At 40.8% G+C, this 26,551-nt stretch overlaps 1 protein-coding gene across 1 annotated transcript in view; it reads right to left on the bottom strand.

The window, feature by feature from the left end:
- Positions 1-8,068: 8,068 nt before the first annotated feature.
- EGLN1 (egl-9 family hypoxia-inducible factor 1) overlaps positions 8,069-26,551 on the bottom strand; it is a 35,968-nt gene continuing 17,485 nt past the window's right edge. The window contains exons 2-5 of the mRNA XM_010562654.1: positions 16,487-16,606; positions 14,029-14,165; positions 12,516-12,583; positions 8,069-10,844 (exon numbers count right to left, since the gene is read on the bottom strand). Coding sequence (XP_010560956.1) covers positions 10,780-10,844; positions 12,516-12,583; positions 14,029-14,165; positions 16,487-16,606 — 390 coding nt within the window. The 3' untranslated portion in view covers positions 8,069-10,779. The remainder of the gene's footprint in view (positions 10,845-12,515; positions 12,584-14,028; positions 14,166-16,486; positions 16,607-26,551) is intronic.

Genomic DNA, 26,551 nt, shown 5'->3' with positions numbered 1-26,551 from the left:
TGAATAACCCAAAAGGCATCCTTTTGTGGTCTACATATACCGCACCACTTGCAGCCACTGCAGCGAAAAATCTAATTTTCAGCACCATTTGGTATCAACCCAGCTCTGCAAGAGAGGCAGGACAGAGTTGTAGGAACTCAGAGGGGTTTATAAACCACAAAACTTAACTCCCACGCTTCAGCTAAGCGGGGGAGCTGGAGGGGTGTGACAGGCTGAGGAAAGGGTAGTGTAGTGTACTGTAGGTGTGAAAGCTAAAAAAGGGAGAATGCCATGGCCTTAATCTCTCTGTTCCCTTTTAGCTTCTGCCAGGCCAGGCTGCTTTAAGACTAGATTAACTTACTAAGAAGGTGCAGGAGCTTGGCCTGAATAGCTCACCCTGTCTCTGTCCCATCCATCCCCCTTTCATTCACATCGTTTCATCTGCTTTTTTCTCCTAATAAGTAAGTCTTAGACCTGACATTTCATAAACTGCATAAGAATGTTTGAAGGAGCAAAACCCAACAAATACTTGGCTCCCCCATTGCTTAATTTAGAAGCAGTAAATACTTTGTTTTTCTTTAAATGACATCAACCTCTGGACCATAATTTCTGTGTTCACTGCAAGTACCTTCTCTTCAGAGATCTGTCACTAGTCGCATAGAAAGTCTGGGGTAAGATGTGGACTAGAGCTCAGTGAAGTCCTGGTACAGTATCTTAGCTAGAGGAATATGGTTTGGCTGGGGTTTTTAATTCTTCTGGTAGCTTCATTCAGCAACTTACTTACTAATGGGAGGAACAGCCATGGGGCTTCTCTGCTCTTTCTCCACTGCTTTGCTCCCCTCCTTTGCCTTCCCACTGACCACCCTGGTCCCTTCCCAGAAGCATCCCAGCAATAATCCGCATTCTTCCCAGAAGGATCCACTTGGTGGGTGTGCTGCCACCCATGTGTGATTCACCAGGAGGGTGTGGGTTGTGTTTTGGGAGAGGCACAAAGCAAAAAAGCTGTACAAAACCCTTGCTCGGAGGGTGCACTTGCTTGCAGCCGGTGCTCTGTGGGACGCAGCCTGCCCGCAGCACCCACACATGGCTTGAGAAAGCCCTGGCCATTTTGGTCAGCTCAAGGGCAGCACTTCTCAGAAGCAAGAAATAATTCAACCGGAGCGGTTTATTTTTTTAATGCCCCTTCGTTTTGAGCACAGCCTACCGAGTCCAATGGTTTTGGCCTGTTCCAGGTGTAACCCAGCACACACTTGCTCTTTTACAGGCATTACTCCTAAGAGTCTTAGGGGCCGTGGTATTTACAGTGCACAGCTGGTTTTCAACCAACAGCAAGACAAACTCCCTGGTGTGTGACAGGACCACACAACTTGGCACGGGCTGCTCCAGATAAGGCAGCGGTGGAAGGCTACGGTACGAAGTCTGGGCTGGTCTGGAAGATGGAGAATGGAAACACGTCTGAAGGGAAGAGTTGTCCTCAGGATAAAACACTCCAGGGGCTTCAGAGAGGATGGCACCTGTACCAGGTGGGGTATGGAAAGCTGCAAGTAAGGGACTTCGGTCTTAAATCTGCTGTCTTCTGCAGGATATGCTGCTAAGAATTATTTGGGTTATTCCTTTGATTTGCATTTAGCAGTGCCTATACAGAAAATGTGATTTAAACACAAGAAACAGCTTTATTACAGTGAGGGTGGTCAAACACGGGAACAGGTTGCCTGGAGATGTTGTGGAGTCTCCATCCTTGAAGATACTCAAACCCCAACGGGACGTGGTCCTGGGCAGCCAGCTCAAGGGCAGGGGAGCTGGACCAGACCGTCTCCAGGAGCCCCTTCCCACCTCCGCAGTCCTGGGTTTCTGCCTAACAACCCCACGGGCACTTCAGGACAGAGGGAAATTACAGCTGAAGGCAGTTAGCATCCACCTGCTTGCCTTTGGGCTGGTACAGGAGTGCTCACATCATCTCTAACCATCAGTTTATTTCCAGCTGCACCATTTCTTCCTCTCCCTGCAAGGTTTGCCATGGGCAGCTCTTGTCACCGCCACCACCCAGATCATGTCCACGAGGGAGAAGCCCACCCACCATGCATCAGAGACTGGATGACTTCAGGCAGGAGCCAGGCATTCGTCAGGGGACAAAGACGGGTGTGAGAAAGCTCTGCCCTGCCAAGCTGGATCACCACGGCTCACAGCCTGCCCTGGAAAGGCAGATTTTAATTGCTGCTTCCTCGCCAAGCCACGCTGGGAGTTGGGGGGGAGGATTATCAGCCCTGCAGATGGCATGAATTAAAGCTCAGATGTAATTAACTCTGAATGTACCTGTAAGAGATTTAGAAGGCAGGAAAAGCATCAGATGACAGGAGATGGGAGGTATTTCAGGCACTGCAAAACCTTAAAAAGACTATTCAAGCTAGCTGGCAACATTTCCCAGACAATTTGGTAAAGAGGACACCACCCGAGAGGTTTTACTGCTAAGGTTCAGGCTGACACTTGAGTGTTGAAATGCAGTTTTGTCAAAGCAGACAGACGTCCCAAGTGGTAAGTGATGCCATGACTTTGGAGCTGTTTGCAAGGCGTTACAGACACAAGCATCCCCTGAAGGAATGAGGAGACCTCAATTTGGAGGAAAACAGAAAAATTGCCTTAATGCAGCCTTTCTCTTAGTCCCTTTACAGGCTCCAGAAGTGTTACCTTCCCCCAAGACTCTTCTGCGGCTTTGCACCCTCAGCAGCACAGGCGCTGAGCCACGGCATAGGGTCGGCGTCAGTCCATGCCCACCCTGCAGCAGGTACTGAGGGAAAAGCTGCCTTAACTTCTTTAGGAAGAGGAGAGGGATTGGAGGTCTCTGCTGTTGGGCAAGCATCCTCGCTCAGCTTTGAGTTGTTATATGACGGGTTGATGCCAGCCCCGAGCGTATTTTCACATGTGGCTGTGGATTTGTGTCAAAGCGACACCATTTTCAGGAGATTGACAAGTACATGTCCTGTTTGTGAATCCTGCACCAGTTTCCAGTCTCCTTGTGTCTCTCCCTTTCCTTCTTCAACAGAAAGCCTCCCCAAGCTTGGCGTGAAACTGCTGCTGGGTGATGCTGGCATGGTTACATACCCTGAATTCAGTGCCAGCTGAAGGGTATGGCGCATGAACTGCCAGGGTTCAGCTGCGTCATGTATAATCCCCCCACCTCTGCCAAAAGAGAAGCACCCTCAGCAATTCACGATTAGTTTGCTTCCCCGAGATGGTCAGCAGCTTGCCACACTGAGCTTTTGTGGAGCAGCACCAGCTCAGGGCAGGTGGGAGCCGCGGCCAGAGGCTACGCTGCTGCCCATGACTTGGTAGCTACTCTCAAGGCATTTTTTGCAACTCTCAGCCAAGGGTTTAGGTAGCACCTGACCACCTTGGAAAGGCAGGCACCAGGCTGCTGCCAGCCTTCATCTCAGAGTAAAAAATTAAACGCAAACATTTTCCCCAGCCAAGTATTTTCTAATTTAATCCGACAGCCGCACAAGGGGTGTAGCACGAAAGCCGGCAGCTCGGCTGACAGCGCATGGGACAACACTTGGGGAGCTAAGGCAGCCTGGAAGGATGCAAAAGTGCCGGGTTAGCAAGGGGCAGGAGAGGCCCCGACGCGCATGCGGGAGCAGAAATGGCAAGGGAACGTGCCGGGGAGGTCGGAAGCAGAGCTGTTGTTCTCCGTGCACTCTCGCCTGAGGAAACTAGAGCAAATTTGGAAACCTACTGTAAGCACTGGAGGTGTAACCAACCACTTCCCCTACTACTCCATCCTTGCGCCGGTGGATGTTTTTAGTTGTAGATAAAGCTGCCTTGTGAGTACCTCGATGAGAGCTTACGCCATTGTAATCAACAACAAAACCAGCCTCCCAACCAAAATACACATCCTTTGATTGCTACAAGTTATTTTAACTTTTGTTTGTGCAGCACAACATCCTCCCCCTAAAATAGAGCGACTTGTCTTTGTCTTCTCTAGGACACTAAAAACGCCTTTTTCTGCTCTTACGGAGCAGCCTTGTCCCGGTGAGGACACCAGGGGGACCCAGTCACTCGCTCTTGCTTCCAGCTGTCCCTGGGAGCCGGTTCCCAAAGCATCCCTCCATCCCTGCATCCCTCCATCCCCAGTAACAGCCGCGCCCGTGGGCACCTTCCCTGAGCCACACACAACAAGGATCACACAAAACCTCCCCTCTGTGTTCTCCTGGACTTGTATAAGCCTACTTTTTACCATAAAATGCATGCCTTCCCAGGTTATGGCACTGCGTGACATTGCATGGTTATGAAGTTGCAGCGACTCTTAACTATATACAGTTGTTTCCTGCTTGTGCTATTTTAAAGGGGTTTCTTAAAGACTAAAATGTTCTCAGAGTGTAAGTGCGGAAAAAGAAAAGTAATCAAAGTTTAGAAATTGCTACCTACATACCCTTAAAGTGTTCTAGATGATACAACAAAAATTTAAGACTGGAGAGAGTTAGCTTACTACAGCTTTTGCTTGTTCATTAAAATGCAGAACATGCACCCAGCACCGCATTACTTAGTGTTACATTGTGGCTGGGGAAGGGAAAGTGAAGGGAAAATAAATATGCCCAATCTGAGAGCTCAAACTTTGCTCTTTGCTATTGGGAACACCATCAACTGGACTCTAATCGCAGAAAACAGATTCTGTTAATACCTATGGCCTCGATTCCCTTTGCCAAATGTTAGTGCTGTCCACAATCATCTTCCTTGGAAAAACATTTCCACCTTGATGCCCAAGGATGTTGCCAAGTGCTCAAATAAAAATGGTTCTTCTCAAATGTCTTTCAGTTCCAGTAACCCAAGGTACTGCCCTCACCAACAGCCAAGACCACACTTGTCAGGTTTAGGGGAGATGCCGTTTAGTTTGTTGCTGGCTAGTGGTTCGTTGGGGCTTTTTGACACATTCACTCCTGTCTTCACTGTATGGAAAAACTTCTCAGGATTGCAACGGCAATTAATCAAGCTCCAAAATTCTAGTTTCCTTATGTTTCTTAGAGCTACCACCATGTCCTCTGCTATAATGTAATCTTTATTAATAGCTTTACAAAGCTTGCTTACATACAGTAATGTAAGCAAGATACATTTACAACCCAAGTGACCTGCCTCAAGATAGTTCTGGTCATTTTTTTTTTTTGCTTGGCTTTTTGTTTGACACTTGCTTTCTTTAGGTAGTGAAATACCAGCTCACAACTCAATACAATATTCAGGTATTAGGCTTTCTGTTTGTGAGTAGGAGTCAAATCTCTCCATTTCAGTTATTGTGGATTCATCTTTTATTTAAAAGCAAAAATAAAATTGAACCCTAACAGCCCTTGAAATGAGCCCAGAAGAACTGGTTCCACCCCAGCAAACCACACTGACACACACACAGTCCCACAAGCAGCACTGGATCCACATGGTGAATATTCAGAGACGACATTTTACTTCCCACCTGCAACTGCATTTGAAAGAAATCATGGCTTTCCAGTTTAGACACTGCCCTGAAGCAGTGAGGCACCTGTGTGTGATACCTGCAAGTTGTCAGTTCATCTGTGTGTTTTACATCCCCCCCTCACTCAGGTGTGAGGCATGTCTTGCAAACTTTTAGCCACCTGAAGATGCTGGTACTGGGCTTATAGGCTAAATGAGCTGGTCGCCTTTTCCAGCATTTATCACCGTATTATATACAAGGTGGTTATAGTAAATTCTCCAGAAGAACCCATAAACTATTACCAATAGTTCAATCCTGAGCTGCACATTTAATAAGAAGGCGAAAAAAAATTCGCAAAGCCCAACAACTTACAACTGGAAGACAGACAAGGAAACCAACTCCTGGTTCAAGCCAAAAGTTACGCACCTCTCATCTGCAGAGATAAAAATAACCTATTTTGCAACACACATCTGTGAAAAGAAAGAATGGATGGGATGCATCAACAACTGTCTTTCCTGAGGCAAACATATTGTGTATTCTTTCTCTTCCCACTTCGTACCTCCCCAAAGCAAACACCTATAGCAAATTTTTTACTTGGCATGTTCCATATTGTTTTATCTTGGTCTCATGCATCAGTCTCTTCGACATCCTACTTTACCATTCCTGTTCACCTCATTCCTTCCTCCCTGTCCTGCTGAGGACTTGAGTCTATCCCCAGTGGGTTGGTGATTTGCATCTCATCTGCCCCTTCCACTTTAATAGCCAACTCTTAGTACCTGGCTCGTCCATTTGGGAGCCATGGGCTTTTTTTCTTTTTTTTTTTTTTTAATTATTTCAGGAAAGGGATAAATGTGCTGTATATTCACTCAACTTCAAAGCTATGGGGAAACACTTGATGGAACCGAGTGGGCGGTAGCAAAAGTCAACAGAGCAAATTCTCTGGAACTGGTTTTGTCTGGTAGGACAGAGGACCTTGAACCTGCTTCTGTCAGCTGCCACCCACCCCACCAGACAGGGTCAGGCAACTCAGATTCAGCAGATGCTCCAGGGTGAACACAGCTCCTGCAGCAGTGTAACGCACAAACGGACTTCAACGCATTTGAAGTAATTACTTACATTCAAGCTTTACTTAACATCCGCAAAAAAAAAAAATCTAAGGGAGTATTTTATATGAAAGCTGACGATGGGAGACCCAAGTTTCTGCAGATCCATACCCCCCACCCCAAAGAAAGCAGATGAGATCCAAATCCAGTAAGTCCCACGAATTTCTTCAAAGTCTTTGCTGCTCAGTACTGCTAAATTCCCACTATATATTTGCAAGTGCATGCAGCTGTCTATCTGCACGCTGGCCAGCAAGGTGCACACGCTGGACTTGTGGGGTTTGGAGACTTTGAGCTTGCTATTGTCACTTAGCACTCTCCCCTCTTCTTCAAAGCATTCAGCAAGCACAAAAATGGTACTTTCCAGCCTGATTATACTTATCAGTATGACTTAGAGATGTCATCTTCCCACTCCTGACCTTAAAGTGGTCAGCACAGCCAGATGTTTCACGGAAGATACAGGCTGTCAGCTGCTTCCTCTCAGGTTTGCAAGTGTCCTTCTTTTGAGAAACCCCCAAGAGAGACTCCCTCTTTCCCTGGTGCAGTGTTTGACTTCACTATGCATAATGAACCCCCTGCATATTGTGCTCAACAATGCGATAATTAAAAAAAAAAATAAAAATCAGGTCTACTCAGGATGGTTGCAAGTGCTAGAAAAGATTCTTCCTTGTTCAATGTAAAACAAAGATGGGGAAGAGGCTATTTCAAGAGAACATGTAAGAAGTTATACAGCACTGAAGCATGGAAAAAGCCTGAAAGCACTTTGGGATCAGCTCAGTGCTGCTGCACTTAGGTTTCAGCCTAACACACTGGCAAGAACCATCACCTTAGAGCAGAACTGGGCACAACAGGTACCCAAGTGCCACGAAAAGTGCACTAAGGCTGGCAGACTCATCCGGAGATCCAGGTAACTCTTCCTGACCCATCACAAGAGAGACAAGCACACGCAGGGGGGCTTCACAAGAGTTAGAAAAACAGCAGAAGCGCAGCCAGCCAGATGTTTCCTTGATTACAGTCATTATGAAGCTCATCAAAAAGCTTAGGGAAATGGTGTGGCATCTCAGTACGGGTTGGCATCTGTAGACTCTACCCATTCTTCTGCCGTCTTCAAAGGGCTCATAATTCAGTGGGAGCCACATACAACTGAAGAGCTCCCACTAAACCTTACAAATCCTGTTTGAAGAGGACTTTCATTTTGCACCCCATGTACCTCTCAACAAAGTGGTGAATAAACTAGAGCTGCCTCTATGTCCTTCATCACTCTCCAGCCAGCCTAAACTTGGTGCTGGTTTTGAGGGAGAAAATAATCAGGAAAATGATCACCACACCCAGGTAACTGCAGGCGGTCTAAAAAAAAAAAAAAACCTCCCAAACCCCAGATCCTTCTCCAGAGCAGAAATAGCTCTGATTTAAAAAAAAAAAAACCCACAGCAAAACAAAACAAAACACCCCCACAAACCCACCAAAAATCCACATGTCCCCTTTATCAGGGGGCATTTATAAATTAGTTGCTACGGAGTAGTTTTAAAAGTTACAAAGATTACAAATAACCACATAGTTTTCAAGAACCTTTATACATCATCTTTTTTTTAATTAGATTAGCTTTACAAGCAACTTGAGAGCTCTTTCATAATGAACACTGCTTTTCAAATTACACAACTTTATAGGCAACCTGTAAATGAATCCTGAATTTCTTCGCCTGCTATAGATAAAGGTCTCATATTTCACAGCCAGCTAACATCATGAATAAAAATAACATTATGAAGCTTTATCTTTAACCAGGACTAGACACATACAGATCATAAGACAGTTTAAAAAATAGTTTTAAAACAAGGACCTGCTTGGTGATGCTCAAGACTGAATGTTCAACCGACATGAAATGAACAGTTTCTAAAGGACACGGAAGAAATGGCTGACCTGATTGGTTGACCCTATTGTAACGACTTACATGGAGTGAAAAATTAAGCACTTTTTAAACCTGTCTGGCAAGCACAAACCTACAGTGTGATTAGAATTTGATACGCCATGTAACTGCAGAAGTTTGAATTACAGAGGGAGTGAAATGAGTTTAAAGGCTTATGCTTACATTTCTAAAACAAAACCAACCAAACCTCCGATAAAGTAGCACTAAAGAAGATGAAGTAGAAGAGGTGGCTTTTTTTGCTTGTTTCATTAGTAGCCTAAATGCACTGCAGACCAGACAGTAATGAAGATTTGCACTCCTTGGCCAGGTTGGCAGAGGCACTTACAGTAAAGGTATCCTGTCTGTTTTTCTGGGAAGAAAAGAGGAAAGAGGAAGAGAACTGTAAAGGGCAAGAACTTACTAAAAAAAAAAAAAAAAAAAAAAAAAAAAAAGGAAAAGCAAAGTAAAAAAACCCCTGGGATTTCTGTTGGTTCTCCTAAATGATATACGAATACTGATTTTTTTCCCCCCTTCTGTCAGTTTGTTACTAAACAATTAGCTTTTTCATGTTTTACATGAACAATAGTAATCTTTTTAATAAAAAATTACTGAGCTTTCCATAGAAAAGGTCTCTAATTGAATACAAACTATACAGATGCTAAAATTGTCACAAGTTGTAATATATACAGAAATATTTCTGTACACTCACATTGTTTTGGCTAAGTAAGGAAATAAGGGACAGATAGAAAACTGCAGTGGATAAGTTGATCAACCCCCAAACTCCTATAAATATGAATGCTGTCTTTCATCGGTTTGCTTTTGTTTTCTCAAGCTTTTAAAGCTCAGGGAAAAAAAAAGAAAGAAGAGGAGGGGAAAAAAAATAAAAAAAACCCAGCGTCCAAAACATTCATTTCTTAAAAATAAGAGTATCAAAGTTTCTGCACATCTCACTTCTATTCTGTGATGTCCCCTCTCCTTGATAAAATGAAAACAATGTAAAAGAAAGTAAATGTTTTCTTACTAAATATATTCCTCAGTACTGATCAAAGGGCAGTGCCTTTTGAAATCCTTCAGCACAGCAAAAACCTAAAGATGTATTGCACAAGGAGCCTACAGTGATGCACTTCAGCTTCAGTGTGCTGACCGTCTCCTTGATACTATATAATAGATCAAGGTGTCAACTTACAGACTGCATGGGACACCAACATTTGAAAAGGAAATTAAAAAAAAAGTGAATTTTAGATATTCTATTAACTTATATACAAAGGAAAGGGCGGTGGCAAGTATTCTTTAGAAAAGGGAGAAAGCTCAAAATTTTCTGTCAAGTACGTAAGGAGGTTCTGGGTACCTCTAATAGCCTAGGAAAGCCCTTGTATATTCTTGTAACTTGATGGTATTTACCAGGTCCCCAAAGCCAATGACAGCAACCGATAGTGTCAAGTTCACTTAGTGCCAGTCACTTAAAAAAAACCCCACAAAACAAAACAAACAAAAAAAAAACCCAAAACAAAACAAACAAAAAAACCCCCAAAAAACAAAGAAGAGACAGAAACTTCCCCTCTGTGGATTCAACACATAAAACCACAAACTGAATGTTACTAATAGCAAGATACTGATTTGCTTCTGTTAATAAGGTTCAAGAGGACATAGTCAAAAAAACAATACAGCAGCAATCTTTAAAAGTTAAGATTAGTGTGAGATATGATATAAAACAATCAGGTTTTTAGCTGGTAATTAAAGTGCTCCTTTTCTGACTTAAGGTGTAAAGAAAATTAAAGTGATTATCAGTTACTGGCAACCCTTACATTAAATTAGGTCTTTCATGGCAGAGGAGAACAGTATGAACAGTTTTACAAAAATAGATCCATGTTATTTTGGAGAATACTGTAATTTTTTTTTTTTTTTTTTTTTTTTTTCTTTTTTTTTTTTTTTTTTTTTTTTTTTAAGACTCAATTTTGATAAACTGTACCTGGTCATACAAAAATTACCCAAAATTCAAACTTTTACCATATAAAAAAAGGGAGAGATGAATTGGATTCAGCTGGATGACAGGTCTGGCAAAATATAAGGATGGACAAATTCTATGTAGGGCACTTATTTATGTCCAGATGCATATGCTGTTTCTTACTGATTGCTTATCTTCTTCACATAAGCAGTCACAGGCCTGGAGTCACAATCACATAGTACAATGCTTCAGCAGTCAAAGAACCTTCTATTTGATGCAACATTGAAACACTGTTTGCTTCTTTATTAAAATGTTGGTTTGTTGTTGATTTTCCTTTATCTTGTTATTCACATTCAAAAGTTAATAGATAGCATCAAGATTTATCAGGGAGAATAGCAAGGGGAGTTGCTAAATCAAAGGCTTATAAAACGTCTTTCCCAACTGAGTCAGAAGGTTTATTAAGTTCAACCCTCACACCTTTTTCACCTGCAGAAATATGAAAAGGAAATTGGTATTATTTTCAACATTTATCAAAGTACAGTCTACAGAATTGCTACATTAATTTCTAGATTAGTTTTAAGAGAGTACTTTGAAGACTGTCTAGTACATCAGAATATCCAGAGTTTCTGGGTATTTACCTTTGTAAAGAAACTCTGAGGGATTTTTAAAATGCAACATTCCATTTGACTTGCTGCTAAAAAATAAACAAAACCAAACCACCAACTAACCCACACCTCTTCTGTCCTTTTTTCTAAAAATTGACCTAGATAACTTCAGATCCCCCTGAATAAAAGTTTGACTGTCAAAACATTAAGAGACACAGTATCCCATATTCAAGAAAAAAATCACACATATTCTGCATGGCTTTAGTTAGACTGACACTAAGCCAAAAATGAATAGTTGTATATCTATAACTTACGTAGTATATTATATTTATATATAAATATAATATAAACTATACATATATAATTTATATATACTTTTTAATGTTATTGTCAGTAGAAAATAAAAAGTGTCTTGCACAATTCTTGCTGCAGATACAGAGCAAAGAATGCAATTTTAATTGCAAATGAAAATGGAAATCACAACAATATGATCGTATAAATCAATTACAGGGCAAACCAATACTGAGATTTAAATATGCCCTCCAACCCAGCCTTCCCTCCTTAAGTGCCTGCAGTTTAGGGGGATCCTGGAAAGAGACGGGGGACAGAGGGGACGGACGGACACCTCCCCTGCAGACACAAGCCCACCCAAACCGCTTCCCTGCACTCTCTCTGAAACAGCAGCAGCTGAAGCTGCGTGGAAATAACCCCAACAGCTCCGATCTGGACACGAAGCCTAGCTTATGGACAGACAGACGGGCCTCCTGCTCCAGTTGCCTAACAGCAAGGAATGGAAATCTCATTTGGAAGTGACTGGCACATGTCTTCGACACCACTGGTTTCAGAGCTCTTGACAAAACGAGGGAGAAACTGGCCGTGTGCCTGCGTGCCCTTGCGGTACGCCTGATTTTGGTTTATTTTTCAAACTACTGTAACAAACGCAAAATTGTGATGGCAATTACAAACATGACAGAAGTCCTAGGCCATTTCTCCTTATAATGCTAATTTGAACAGGAAAATTAGATCAACTTCCTCTTGAGGGAGAAGCCAGAAAAGGAAAACAGATGCTAGATATGTGGAATTGGAAATAGAGGAAGTAACTCCATTCTTTGATTCCAGATTTTAATTTTAGGCTTTTGTTTTTCCAGTACAGATTCTAGTCAAGTTAAGTTGCATTCACTTGCTGAATCGCTATATTCGATCAAAACTATTTCCAGGGCTCTCAGTTCTGCAGCACCTCACAGTCTCTGGTGTATTTATCCTCCACAGCTATTAGGGAGGCAAGACGAGGGAGAAGCTGTATCCCCCATATAAAAACACTGCGCAGCCTCAGGTCTCAGAGGAAGCACGAGCAGGACAAGGCACTGACCTGGATTTCCCAAGTCACTGTCTAGCAGCTCAACCACTGGGTCACCTTTCCCTGTAAAACCTGACTCCAAGTTACGCTGGTTTTCTCCCCCTTTTTGTGCACAGGGTGGGCCAAGGAGATGAGGTTGCGCTACCTAGCTATTCTTCCAGCAAAAAAGAACACAGAAGATATTAACAAGATTACCTGTTAGATATTTTACTTTAGCTCGTGCTCTTTCATCTGCATCAAAATACCAGACTGTTATTGCGTACCTAGGGAAACGGATGGAAAAAGAACTCCTGAACTATGAAGAAAAAAAAAAGCAGTGAAGCACTTGAGATAAAACACAGCCTAAATGAGATGATACCTCTGCAGTCTGACAGAAGAAAGATTTCATAAAACACAAAGCAAGCAGTTTGTTTTTGGTTTTTTTTCTATCAGTAGGTATCGTTTGAACAGTCATTGAAAAGGTGACACTGATGCTGTAAGTTTACACTTCTTTTTCCTGATGAGTTGCTATTACGGGTCTCACCCAGAACCTGTAATATAGTCTCTGTCCGTATCACCTTGCCCTGCGACCTCATCTTTTACTTTACTCGGTCAAGTCCAGCACTGAGTTACACTGCAAGAACCTCTTTTTTTGGACATTCGCCGTAAGGGATAATTAACTACCCCTTCTTACTCAGCTCCTCTGGTTTTCCACTGCCCACAGAGGATTTAAATATGAAATGCCAGCTATTGAGAAAAGACTTTAAGGAGCTTTAGTAAATGGCATTTCACCCTCTGACTCTGCTCGGAGCACAAAGGGGGAGGGCAGAGCGGTACAGCCTCCTGAAAGGCTGCAAGAGGACACGCCGATGGCAATTCAAGTTACTTCTTGCAAAGGTACTGGTGTTATCTCGCAGCTCCAGCCAAGGTTCAGCACTCTGGCCATCCAAACGCGTTGCGACATGGGCAACAGGAAGCCTGGATCAACGACTCCAATGATTCACCTATTAACATTATCTGGAAACGCCACTCAAGATGTGGGGGCATTGAATGCAGGTACCTTTAGCATCATCCACTGCCCTACACTGAGGGACAAAGGAGATATGAAGTTCCCCCTGTGACTCAGACTGGGAGCAGCAACTCTAATACTCCAAAGAAAGAAAAGATTTGTGTATCAATGGTCGTTTCTGCCCCACAGCCCTCTCCCAATTCCCAAAACTAGAAAGTTGTGGCTTAGTTTGAAAATGACTATTTTCTAATGATTCCCTCGCAACAAGATGGGACATAAAACTGAGTACTTAACCTTCCAGTAACATAGTAAGGTGCTAAGGACACAGGGAAGGGAGAAGCCATAAAGCCATTACGGAGAAATAGTGAAGACAACAACCCTTGGCCAAGGTGGTGTCTGCTTATGGCTCTGCATGCTCCTACCCAGTTCTGCCAAGTACATGCTCAGAAACTTCTGGTGTTTCCAGTCCTCCCTCCTACCCACCCAAGAGGATGTTTTCTCCAAAATAAGAGATCAGACATCGATACAAACTCAGCAGCACAGCAGAAGACTAATCAATCAGTAGAAAAAAACCCTTCTCATCATAGTGCAGCTGGAACTGTACATGAAAAGACCTGGGATCAGGTCATAATTCATAGTGTCACTCATTTCTCATTAGGATTTGCTCATTTCTTGATAAGAGAGAGGCATCATGCAATACACAGAGTCCATTAGTCCTACCTTGTAGCAAATGCTGGCTGTACTTCATGAGGGTTGCGGCGATCAGACCAGAAGAATAGCAGTCTATCAAATTTGGGTTCAATATCAGCGAATTGGGCTTTACCTTCTGGAAATATCCGAAGGATGCCTCCACTTACCTGCAAATTAAATATTTAAAACCAGTGCTTGAAAACAATGCCTCATTGCATTTAGAAGTACCAAATATCACATTTGAAAATATTTCAGATGCTTGGAACTGAAATAAAAGCTTTTATCAGATGCTACAGAAATTATGAATCTATGGCTTTTCTGTTGATACCTTCCATTTAACAAAACGTTTTGCACATTTTTCACTGAGTAATTTCAGAATGCTTGCACATATTAAACCTCTATTCATGTTTAAGTAAAAAGCTGTGGGTTTAGACTTGTTGTTTATTAGCTGCATTACCTACTCGCAAAAAATGGACAAGACTGACTGATATTACACAGTTGGCTAAAAATACGCCAATACAGATGAGAGAAACACCATATTTCACATGCAAGTTTCACCCTTTCCCATTAAAGAGACTGTTTCATTTAACAGCAGCACAAGTTTATGTTACTTTTCTGTAATTAAGATGGGGAAAGACTAGGAAGCTTCAAACTAAAGCTTGAATCTCTATTACCCCTGGTGAATTTAGATCTCTTCCAGGCTTCAAAAAACAGTTGGACCTACCTATGCATGCCTAGAAAACAGCACAAGTAGGTGGGGTTAATTATTTTTAAGTCACTAGGTGGGGTTAATCATTTTTAAGTCACATTAACTTTTCCTACTGATGGTATGGATGAAATCTAACTACAGATAGCCACTATAGGCCTTCATGGTTAAGTCATAACAGCGCAAGTACTAACAAGGTAAATTGATATAAATGACTGTTTTATAATTGTGATCTAAATCAGTGAACAAGAAGTGACAATTTAGATGAATTTGTTCTCCTAAAGAAAGTTTGAGCTTCTTTCTTTGCTAATGAATGTTCTTGATAATATATTAATTTGTAATTTAAAATAGATTCTGCAGGAAATGAAATACCTTTGTTCATAAATTAAATATCCAGCTAGTAAATTTTTCAGTTATTGTGAAAATGCAATTTGCTTGACTTCTACACTCTGGTATGTATTCATTTTCTTCCAGGAGAGAAATCATAAATCAACTAAAAATGCCCCAAAGCTGCATTTTAAGATGTTCAGTCCAACCAGTGCACTTATATGCAAAGATGCTATCATGGCAAAAAAAGGCTAGTAATTTATTTTCTAATTGAAGGATTAAATTTGACATTTCAAAGGGCAAGTCAGAAAGAGAAGGTTTCAAGCGCATCCATTTCTGACTTGGCTTTCCGATCTACCAGTTTTATGCAAGTATGTTATCAGTCTCATTGTATGTTCTTATAAGAAATGTACAGCACTCAGGAGAGAAGAAAGGAAAAAACACAAAAAAAACCCCCTCTCAGCTGCAACCTGTGTTATCGATATCTGGTGCACCCAATTCACAGAAACTTACTGCTTACGTGCTCTTCCACATGCTACTTCCTAAGTACGACAGAAGTATCAGTCGTTTTATCTTTTTTTTTCCATATACAATGAGAATAAACTTCTCCATAGTTAACTGCATAGCTATCAAGGAATAAACAAAGCTATCTCTGCATTACTCTCTCATGCTTTCAATACAGCCGGTTAGCTACATCCTTTCTTCAAATCTACCTAATTCCACTGAATTGCTAGGAAAATTTGTATTAAAAAGTTATTTTATCATAGTCACTACATCTATGGAGAGTTTCGAGTCACTCGTAGTAAATTCTTAGACCACTTCAACTGTGTTCTAAACCTTTATCTATTCTACACTCTGTATCTACAATGGTACAAAGACTTGTGCTGCTTTGAACTGTACTGATGTAGCAATAACCATCACACTTGGCTTATTTGAAACTGCTCCCAAGCTACAGCATCTTTCTTTTTATAAGCATACTCAGTTAAGTAATCTAGTTGCACAAACAGTAAACTCAAGTCTCAACAGGAATATAAGGAGAAATAAACTAAAAGCCATTATCTTTCAAATGTTCTTTATTTACTCTTTGTGTGGGGGGGGGGGGTGTACCATACAAGTAATGTACAGTAAGTTGCATAATTAGATATTTATGAAACTTGGATACTAGCAGATACTTATATGTATAATTAAGAAACATTCATGAAAAACATGCAACGTCCCTTCAGTCTCACTGTCAAAGAGATCCTGCTGGCATCATTCAAAACCTTGAAAATAAACACCTCATCTCTACCTGCTCTCACTAACAGCAGAATCAGGGGGGCAAAGGATACCTACAGTTAACATAATGTAAGACCACAAGTAAGGCACAGAAATAAAGGACACGAACAAAGACCTGTAACAAAGGTGCATTAGCAGACGTATGTAAAAAAAAGTTATAAGAAAGAAATTATTGCATACCTTAGCATCCCAGTCTTTATTAAGATAATATATACATGTAACGCATCTTCCGTCTCCATTTGGATTATCAACATGGCGCACGTATCCCGTTCCATTGCCTGGATAACAAGCCACCATAGCCTAGAGTCAAAGAATCAAACACAATAATTAATTTTATCTGTATGTGCGGGAAAAAGTCTACATTTTATCTGTATTAATTCCTAAGTAATTCATACATAAGCAACAGAAAAATTAAGTTAGAAATAATGGGAAAAGAATTTGTTTATCTGTGTTTTCTTTCGAGTTAAAAACTGGTTTTGAACAGAGATGTCTACAACAAAGGCATGAAACACATTGAGAGGAACACTGTTAATTAAGGTATGGAAGGTGGGGCTGCTCCCAAGTAGTGACTAATCCTTCAGACTTCCCTCCCTTGAATGAACTACAAGAGAGGAAAAATGTCTTGTGTATAATTAGGTAGCATGTGCTTCTCCTTGTGATAAGAATACTCATTTTCCAGACTCAAGTTCACAGACAGCTATCTTTTTGTCTTTTTTTTTTTTTCTTCTGTGTTTCCAATGCAAAGAATTCCTCCTCAAAAAGTAGCGTCAAACTTTATTTTTAGAAGACTTTTTAGACAAGACCATTAGCCCATCTTACTCAATCACTCCAAGTGCATTCTTGGGCTTGTATTCTGTCTTGTACATAGGAGGTCTTTGAACCTTTGTCGAAAGAAGCCTACATGTACAACAAAAACATCCTCTTCAGTCAAGAAGTGAGAAACTGAAAACAGACACCGAACAGTAATCTGCAATAACCTTCTGACATCAAACGATTCCCAGTACAGTCACGTATTTAACTTCCCATGCTGCACTTAGCGCAGCTGCCTTGAAAGACCCCTTGAAGGTGGTTTGGTTTCTGGGTCTCCAGACACGCAGATGTGCGCATGAAACAAACTGGCCACCTTGCTAACGGATGGCCTGATTAGCTTGATTAGCTATCGGTTCACATGGCCGGTTTGTTGTACGGCACCTCCCTGTATCTTCATGCATTTGCAGAAGTAGTAATCATTTCAGGTTTTTGAAAGAGATCAGAAGAAAGTTTTCCGGGCCAACTCATCCACTGCCACCACAGTACTCAGGTGTCTGCAGTGACAATATCCTATCTGCAAAAAGTTGTACCATGAATTTAAAAGAAAAGAAAAAAAGTAAGTTTCTACCAACAGTCCAATACACAACTAACCTCAATGAATGTCTGCTGTCTAAAAAAAAAAAAACCCTAAAAACTTTTAAATGCAACCATTCCTATCCAGATTTAGCCTGGTTAAGTTAGAATTTAAAGTCAGACCTCTGGATTGCAAACTCTTTCACCTCTCTTACATAGAATATCAAAAACAGTTTTCCCAATAAAGTGTTAACTGTGAAAATGTAACCCAGCAGATTAAAAGTGTTTCAAATCAACTGTTTGAGTGCATTTTTTGCTTTTTGCTGATAATTTTAACTCCCCTCCCCCCTTAAATGTTAACAAATAAAGCTTTCCACAGTTTGCATTACTTGCAAGAAACTGTCCTTTGAGCCAGCTGAGAAATAGTTTAAAGTAATTGCGGTTCAATCAGTTAAATATTTGTATATCACATATAAGCAGAATGGATTTCACCATATCAGCAAACATTTGAAAATCTTTATTTCCACATATACCCCTACTTAGGGAAGAAGCAATTTTTTGGTAGCTCCTTCTAAGCAGAAATCAGAACATAGTACCTGCCAAGCAGTAGCACCATGGTTGTAACACACCTAAAAATTAAGCCAAACTTCATTCACATGAGATGGAAGTGACTACACTGCATGAAAGTACTCAAAACTACAGAATTCAAATATACTTGTAACTCTGAGATTAGGCACTGCAGCTTCTCAATCCTTTTACTGTAACCATAGTGTAGTCATCATTACGAGTCTCACGTTATATGACCATACTGCATGTATCAAGTAATGTGACCTAATATTTGGCAAAGTCTTTATTTAACAGTTTTGCTGCAGGAAGATAAACCCACAAAAATCAAAACAGTGAGTTAAAGATACCAAATAATGTAATAAGGGTTCTGTAATTTCCTTTCTTATGGAGAAAAAAGGAACAAAACAAAAGCAAAGCCGGGCTGGAAGAGGAAGATATTTGGTTTCCACTGAAAGCCAACCCTCTTGAAAAAAGTCCCACGTACCACATAAACCCTACCAAGCTCTCACGGAGCATGAGCAGCAGTGAAAGCAGATCCAGGTCCAATCCTGTAACAGCATTCCTAATAACAGGAAAGTTTTAATTTAAGGGGTTTTGCTGAGAAGCATCATGTAAATTAAACCCCGACACTAGTTGTTGTTCAACATCTGGGCGAAACAGCTACTGAAACTCATTCCGAATGAAGAAAACATTGAGACCAAGTAGCTAGAGCAATGTCGATTGTCACTGAAATCACGAGGAGTTAGACTCAGATATGAAAAGGTCTTCAGGCACATAAATAATGTAAGTAATCTGATACTGAGCTAAAAAACCTAGTGTTAGAAGTTTAGGACAGTTCCCAGGTCTCTCTGGCCAATACAGGTTTTTTTCAGGGCATACTTGGTTGCCATCTGTTCCTGGAAAAGATAATTTTGCAGTTAGAGAAGCATAAATTTGCACCCTATAGTTTCTTTCATAAGGTACTGAAATAGGTACTTGTTCTCTTTGCTGAAGGTAAATCAAGAAAGGAATCTTTTAACATCAGTGTTCCTGAAGAAAAAGAGGACCAGCAGCACTTTCTGGAAAGTCTGGGGAGACACCAATTTTCATCAACTTCACACACCGAGCAGCCATATTCAATGTCAGAAGTGTTTCATACAATCACTTGAGTCTAAAATACTGTCAATGTTTAAAAAAAGCCCTTGTTTTTCACTTTAGAGTCTGAAACTTCTGCTATCACTAACTGCAAGCGACGAGAAACAGTTTTGCTGCGATAACTTATCTAATATGTATTTGTTATAACAGTGAGAATGACTCAGCCTTTAGCGGCAAATTGGAAAGCAAACAAACTCACGAATCGACCGGTGTGTCATAATATACATTGCTTTTGCCAGTTAGTGTGACAATTCCCTGTCCCCAATTGAACTATGATAAGGAAAGTCATAAAACTTCACAATTTACAGGACATGGGAAATATATTGCTTTGTGAAACAATATGAAGTGACTTCGTGTCAAACTGTCATGTACTGCAAGATTACCCACAGGGAAAGGACAAAAAAGTGACCCAGGTAAATAATGAAGTCACATACTTTTGTTGTTGTTGTTTTAATATTTTACTGTAAAAAATAAGCAAGCAAATACATGTATGCTAAGCAGAGAGAAAATTTGGGGTTTGTGACTTTTCTTTTTTTAAACACTGTTAATGGCAGTCAGGAGAGCCAGGCATTTGAGACCAGAACGTCCAAAATTCCTTAACATTTTGGACTATGAACAATAAAATTGTTAGCTCTTCAAAACAAAAAGCTACCTGTCTCATTAGTTCTCCCACAAAAGTAACCTATGAATTCAATTCAAGGCATTACTTGCATCTCAAGGTCTCCCCTTTCATGCTTCTTGGGCATTACAATTTTTAAGCACTCAGTAATCTTAATTTCTGCAAAGAATACATTTAAATCACACCCTGGATTTGTTCACCCACTGGATTCCTTTGCCAACACTTTTAATATTAACCTTCTTTAACCCAGCAGCATTCTCTTTTACTCTGAGCTCTCATGCCTAGCACGAGTGCTGTCCTAAGATACCCTCTGGAATTCATGAGTAATGGAGAAAGCATGAAAGCACCCTCGCCACTCCTCAATCCGCCCCAACTTGTGTCTATCAAACCAAAGTACTCACACGCTTCAGAAGCTGCTGATCCCTCATTCGCATACAGATGTTCTACTTGCGAATGTTTAACTCTGGAAAATTAACTTTAGGCCATCAGCCCAAACGAGCAACACTGAGTTGTTAACAGAAGAACTAATTGAAACCACAGATTTTCTGCAAAGCATTGGCATCCTTAGTGTGTGTCAGCCATTACACCCGTTAACAATTAAATACACGAAGGTAACATCAGGGGGAATAATCCCTAGTGCATACGGTTTTGTTCACTATGTAAAGAGGCATCAGTGCAGCTGAAAACGTGATTTCATTTGGGAGTAGCCTCGACCTCCTTTCACAGGGAAGTATGACAGGCACACCCGTATACAAAGAAGGAAGACTTGCAGGTAAACAGACTGAAGCTTTTTCCTCTACCCTCTCCATTCTTCTCAAAGCTACATACCTGCAAGTTTAGGTATTGTTCCTTAAAAAAAGGAAGCAATAAAAGCAAACTCTTAGGGAAGAGCGGAAAATACCAGTTACATGACAATGTAAAATTCCTTAAGGGGAAAAAAAACAAAACCCCAAACCACAAACATAAAACGGAGAGAGGACATGTTCTGTCATATTAATCCATTAATGTAAAAGAACTTTATTGTTCAGCTTGGATTAAAGAAAGCTGCATCAGTCAAGGAGATGTCACTTTTGCTGTTTGCTGAAGGACCTGCAAATCTCAGTGAGCAAAACAAGATGTCTAAATGCAAGATCAATGACTTCCTACCAAAATTTATTAGATGCTTTCACAAAGACTTCCCTGCATATCCTTGGCATGGGTCATCTGACAGATTATTCAAAGAAAGAAGGAAAAAAAAAAAACAACCACACAACCCAAAACCACAAACGACACACCACTGCAATGAAGAACCAAATAAAATAATTTAAAAAAAAATAATCTGATCTGTCCCTGTTTGGTCCATCTGTGATGTATTTCTAGTTCAAGAATTTGTTCATCCCTAACAAACAACAGGGAAAACAAACAGTCCTGAGGAAATACATTTCAGCCGAAGCACATGTCAGTTTAAGATTTTTCACAAGGTGTACAAAATAACAATCAAATTGAAGGGAAAAAAGACTGTATCGGTACTACCTTGTGTGAGCAGTGTCAAGGTTACTGACTTAAATATACTAACATGGTACAACTTGGCTTCGATTTGTAACTCTTCTCCTGCAAGTTCTTCACAAGCGGAGACAGAAACTTGCAACAGAAAGAAAGTATAAACAGGGAGAAACTGCTGTCAGTCTTTACCCAAAACAGAGGAAGCTGAAAGGGGTAAAATGAACTCTTTGGGACACAGCTAATCCAAGTATTTCCATACTAACTTTCATCTGAGTAAAACTTTATGCCGATATCTTCCATTATCTAGTAAGCAAGGCTAGAGAACCAAGTTGTCACACGAGTCAACACTATGAAACTAGAAAAGCTGGAGAGAATTATCAGCCCCTGCAAAGATTCCCTCATTAAAAATCCATGCCTTGCAATCATCGCCAACTGGAGAACCTGCAGGAAGAAAGCAAACTACTACTTATGGGCATTAAACAATGCAGTAGTACACACGTCCCCGGGAGAGAATGGGAATCTGGAAATTTGAGTTAGAAGCTAACATAAAGAAGACTGACACACTGCAGCACTTGGAATAATTTATCTTTAAGCCCTCTCTCCTAAGTTAACACTATAGACATTGAATTTGTCTATTAGCGAAGGAGTATGAGCTATTATTTTCTGTTGCATTTTTCTCTGCAGATATGGTAAAACACCTAGCTGCAGATTAAGAAAAAACAAACAACCCCAAAAAAACCAACTACTTCAAATACCCGCTATTTGGGTCATCTTCTGGCAAGCACAGAGTAAGCTGCTCTTCTAGGAAAAAACTGAAGGCAAGAATGACAAGCATGGGTCACCTCTCTCCTCTGGCTGCTGAAGGCAGCAGCAGAAGTTTTACCAGGACAGTAGGCTCGGCAAAGCTGCCAGCTCTTGAGCTGGGAAAGGGGAGGCAAGCTGAACTAGGAACAGCGATGAAAAATGAACTCGGATAGGGAGGGAGAGGGGAAAAAATGAGAGTTGACATAGCTGCTTACACTATAAATAGAATCAGCACACGGCTATGTACACGGATTATATCTTCCATGAGCTTCTAGGGAGCTCAGAAACTAATGGTAACCTGACCTACCTCACTCCTTACCAGGCCTTTCAATGCAATGGCGAATACAAGATTTCTACCTGCTTTGATAGAACCACATTTCATAAGCATACAAAATCAAGCAACATAACATACCATCAAAAGTTTGGCACAATAGCGTTGCTTATTTCTAACTTGCCAATCAGATGTTGATTTCTCAGACTGCAGTTCAGAGAAAGCTTTGCCAACCTAGCAGTTCAATGGCAGGCTCTTCAACTTCTCTTCAAATTAAGTCACTGCTTTGCTCTTCAGTTTTATGTGACGTTTACCTGCTTACAACATTCACTTCACACATCCCAATAAACTGACGCAAATCAGAAGGCAGAAACTTTCATGCTGGTTCAGTGGCCGTGCTCAGCCCAGCACTCCAGGGCCAGAAGACCCACATGGAGTTTGGATCCAAACACCTTGAATGTAACCAGGGTGCTCCTCAGCAAACAAGCTTAGGTATTTTACGCTGTAGCCACATAAAGTTTGGTACTCCCCCTTTACCGTTTAATTCTAATTGCGCTCAACAGCAAGATCACACAAAGTTGATTTCCAAATAGCATTCCTTTCATTCATGCATGCGCGTAGGCTCTAAGAAATGTTCACGAGCTCTTGAATCGCTGAAGAAACGTGCATACAAGTTCAAATAATTCATCAGTTCTCCCAAATGGCACAGGAAAAAAAACCCCAGAACTGCAGTTGCTTAAGTCTAATATTCAGGAAATAACTGTGAATGTGGGATGTGCTGACACTTTGATGAATACATCTAATAAATAAAGAACTTACATAGGACAGAGAAGGTCCCATGAAACTATCAAGAGCCACCACCCTGGGGGAGATGGTGGAGATTCTCGCGCAGGGACAGAAGGCACATCCCCTGCACGGAGGCTTGGACTGAGCCCTGAGGAAAGCAGGGCAACCGGAGAAATGCATCTCAAAAGATGAACCGATGACCAACTGAAACCAGTGTTACAGACAGACATAACAGGAAGACCTAAAAAATACACTTCCTAACTCCCAGCTGAAGTCCTGCAGCCCCCACCGCTACTAAACTGAGATAACAACATTTAAACATTAACAAGGTTCTCTCTGCTCTCCTGTACCTGAGCTTGTAAAGTTGCAAGTCTCAAATCTCCAAAGGCAAAGACAAGAGATCGCTGAGTTAGCTTAAAAGCTTCAGGGGAAAAAATACAGATTCTATCTTCCTTAATAGTTAACACATTGGCATTTTCCAGCCTGCTAGCCGAGTTAGGCAGGACATGCGTATTCTCAAAATTGTGCCATTTCAACCAAAAGGTGCTGGTTTAGAACTGAATCAGTGAAATGGATGCAAATAACCTTGCAGCTGCCCTTCAATCTTACGAAGGCCTAGCTTCCATTAACTTAATCTAACTGCTTATCAGGAAAATAAATTACGAAAATAAAACTGGGTTCAAATACAAAAAAGTATACAGAGTTGTGCACTGGTTTAAACACAGTGTTAAAAAAAAAAGTGCAGTTTATCTAATGCATCTCTGAATATAAACAATGCCTTCAAGCCTAAACCACCTGCATTCCCTTAAAAAAAACCCCAACATTTAATATGAGCACATCCAAGCTATGTTAGTGCTTCAAAGGACTAATAGCTCCCCTAAGGTTCAACATGACACATTCTGATAGTTTTGATAACAAAGTCTACTACAAACTTAGAAAAAAAGTTAACAAACTAGAACAAATGGAAAAAAAAACCCAACCCAAAACAGATATACCTAATCGAGGCTTCCCAAAGAAGGTAGATGAAAAGCACCATCACCAGGGGCAGAAAGTTTTCTCTTAAAAGCCTACGAGCAAACACAACACTCGACTTTGCAGCTGAGAAGGGTTTAAAGCATACTTTGATTTGTGCCAGCCTAAATCTGTCCACATTATGATTAAATAAGTTGACCAATACACTTCAGGTTCAAACAACTGTTGAATAATGTAAGATGTGTTTGTAGAATTGGCTGGCCTCCATGGATAACTCCCCATTCCCTCCAAGAGAAGCAGACTGGTGACTCAGTGTTTTGGCACTGTACAAAAATTTGACAGAGAAGTAAGTCAATCAACACAAATTTTAAGAGTCTGTTTTTAATTTAACCTCATAAATGCTTTGAAATGAATGATACCATTTAGAAAAAAGTACTTTGAAACTTTTTTCCCCCAAGATGGGGCACAATGTTCTGCTCTCACATGAGACTAGTCAACTTCTAGTTTCATCACTAACCATTCAGAAAGAGCACACAGAAGCAACATCTTTAAGAACTAAAAATAACACAACACTAAACCAAATTACAGCAGTGCACTAAAATAGTAAGAAGTTAAGTCTCATTCAGCTACATCACTTAAAATATATTCTGACAGGAGTTTGCGCACACCAGATTTCCAGAGCCAACCACATGACATCAGCAGGCACACTGATGGATGACACGTGAAAAAGCGTGGTTACCTATTTTAAGATTATTACATACAATCAGTGAATTTGTTTAGTTGTGAGAGATCTACTGGATAAGCTGAACTTACATTACCTTAAAAATAAAGCATGCACACTACCCCAAACTTCAAAGCTGGAGACTTTTTATACTTCTTAATACCAGCAGAGGCTGGGGAGGAAGAAACCACAAGGATTAAAAGGGCAGGCAAGGGGTGGTTGGTTTTTGTTTTTAAACAAAACCTCACTGTAATATCTGTGAAAGTGAATGGCTGAGAGATTTGCCATTTAAAGAATATCACTCATCATCACTACCATTCTCCTCCCAAAACTATACATGCTGAGAACTTCTTCCCTATAGAAGAAACGAAACTGTACATGATAATTTTGCTAAATACTAGGATATATACACACACACACATAAAAGGACCAATTTTAGTTATTTCACTTCTTACTTAAAACTGTAATTTTGTTTCTGCTTTAAGGAGCAAAATAACCATATAACTGAAATCTAGCTTGCAGGAAATATATCTTTATGTAAATCTGAATGTTGTGCAACTGCATGGTAACAGGATTGCATGTTTAATACCATGGTTAGCCAGATACTTGAAGGTACTTGTGTACGGTAAGTATCTTAAGTTTACTGCATCTACATGAACATTTACTGAAGTGTCCAAGTCCAGGTCTCAGCCACCACCTCTAGATTTTAACCACAGAAAGATTTACTGCCATAAACAGTACATTGAGGAAAATTATTTTTAAAATCGTTTTTAATGATATTTGCAAGGGGGCATACATGATTCAGCATGCCTACAGCATTCCAAATTTGACACCATACACTATAGCATTCACTCCTACTATTAAGAGTCCAGACAATTCTTTGAAATTATCTATAAATTAAAAAACCAAATAACTCTGCACTGAAACACTAATAGACAAAGTGCTGCTTTAATTTATATTCATACTGCACAAAAGTCTGACTAAGGTTTAAAGCCAAATAGCAATGAACAGCCTGTAATACGCTTTCAAGTCACCTACAATTTAAATCCAAGAAATGCTGACTCTGCCCATACTGCTTTTTATGGGCTTTCACACATAAACCGTCTCCATCCAAGCCCTTCTTTACAATCCCACCATCGCACTGTAATAGGGCCTCTCTCCCAGCTGGTATAAACAACATTTGGGGTTTTTTGGGTTTTAACCAGATCACCCACCGTACCCAGTTCAATGTAAGCAGGCATTATACAAACCCACTGGTGTTCCAGCTGTGTCAGGCTCCCACCAGTGCTTGGGGAAAGCCTTGGGGAACAGCTGTGGCCAGGCAGAGCTAAAAGCTGACCATAAACGCCAGGAGCAGGACTGCTGACGTTGGCATGTGAGTCAGAAAAGCAATTCCAAAACCCACTGCTTCCACGTACATCCCAGCAGAGCCAGCCACGTTATTTCACGTTAAGGAGGCATTCTGCTGCGACAGGGCAGCTCAGGAACGCGATGTATTTGCTCTAGGAGTACGTGGCCACAAGAGCACGAGAAAGAAACACCTGAGGCAACTGCCCGTTCTCACAT

This window comes from Haliaeetus leucocephalus, unplaced genomic scaffold, assembly GCF_000737465.1.
Source record: "Haliaeetus leucocephalus isolate CR32 unplaced genomic scaffold, Haliaeetus_leucocephalus-4.0 Scaffold162, whole genome shotgun sequence".
NCBI lineage: Eukaryota > Metazoa > Chordata > Aves > Accipitriformes > Accipitridae > Haliaeetus > Haliaeetus leucocephalus.
Note: the sequence above shows the minus strand (reverse complement) of the source record. Positions and strands in the feature narration are given on the sequence as shown.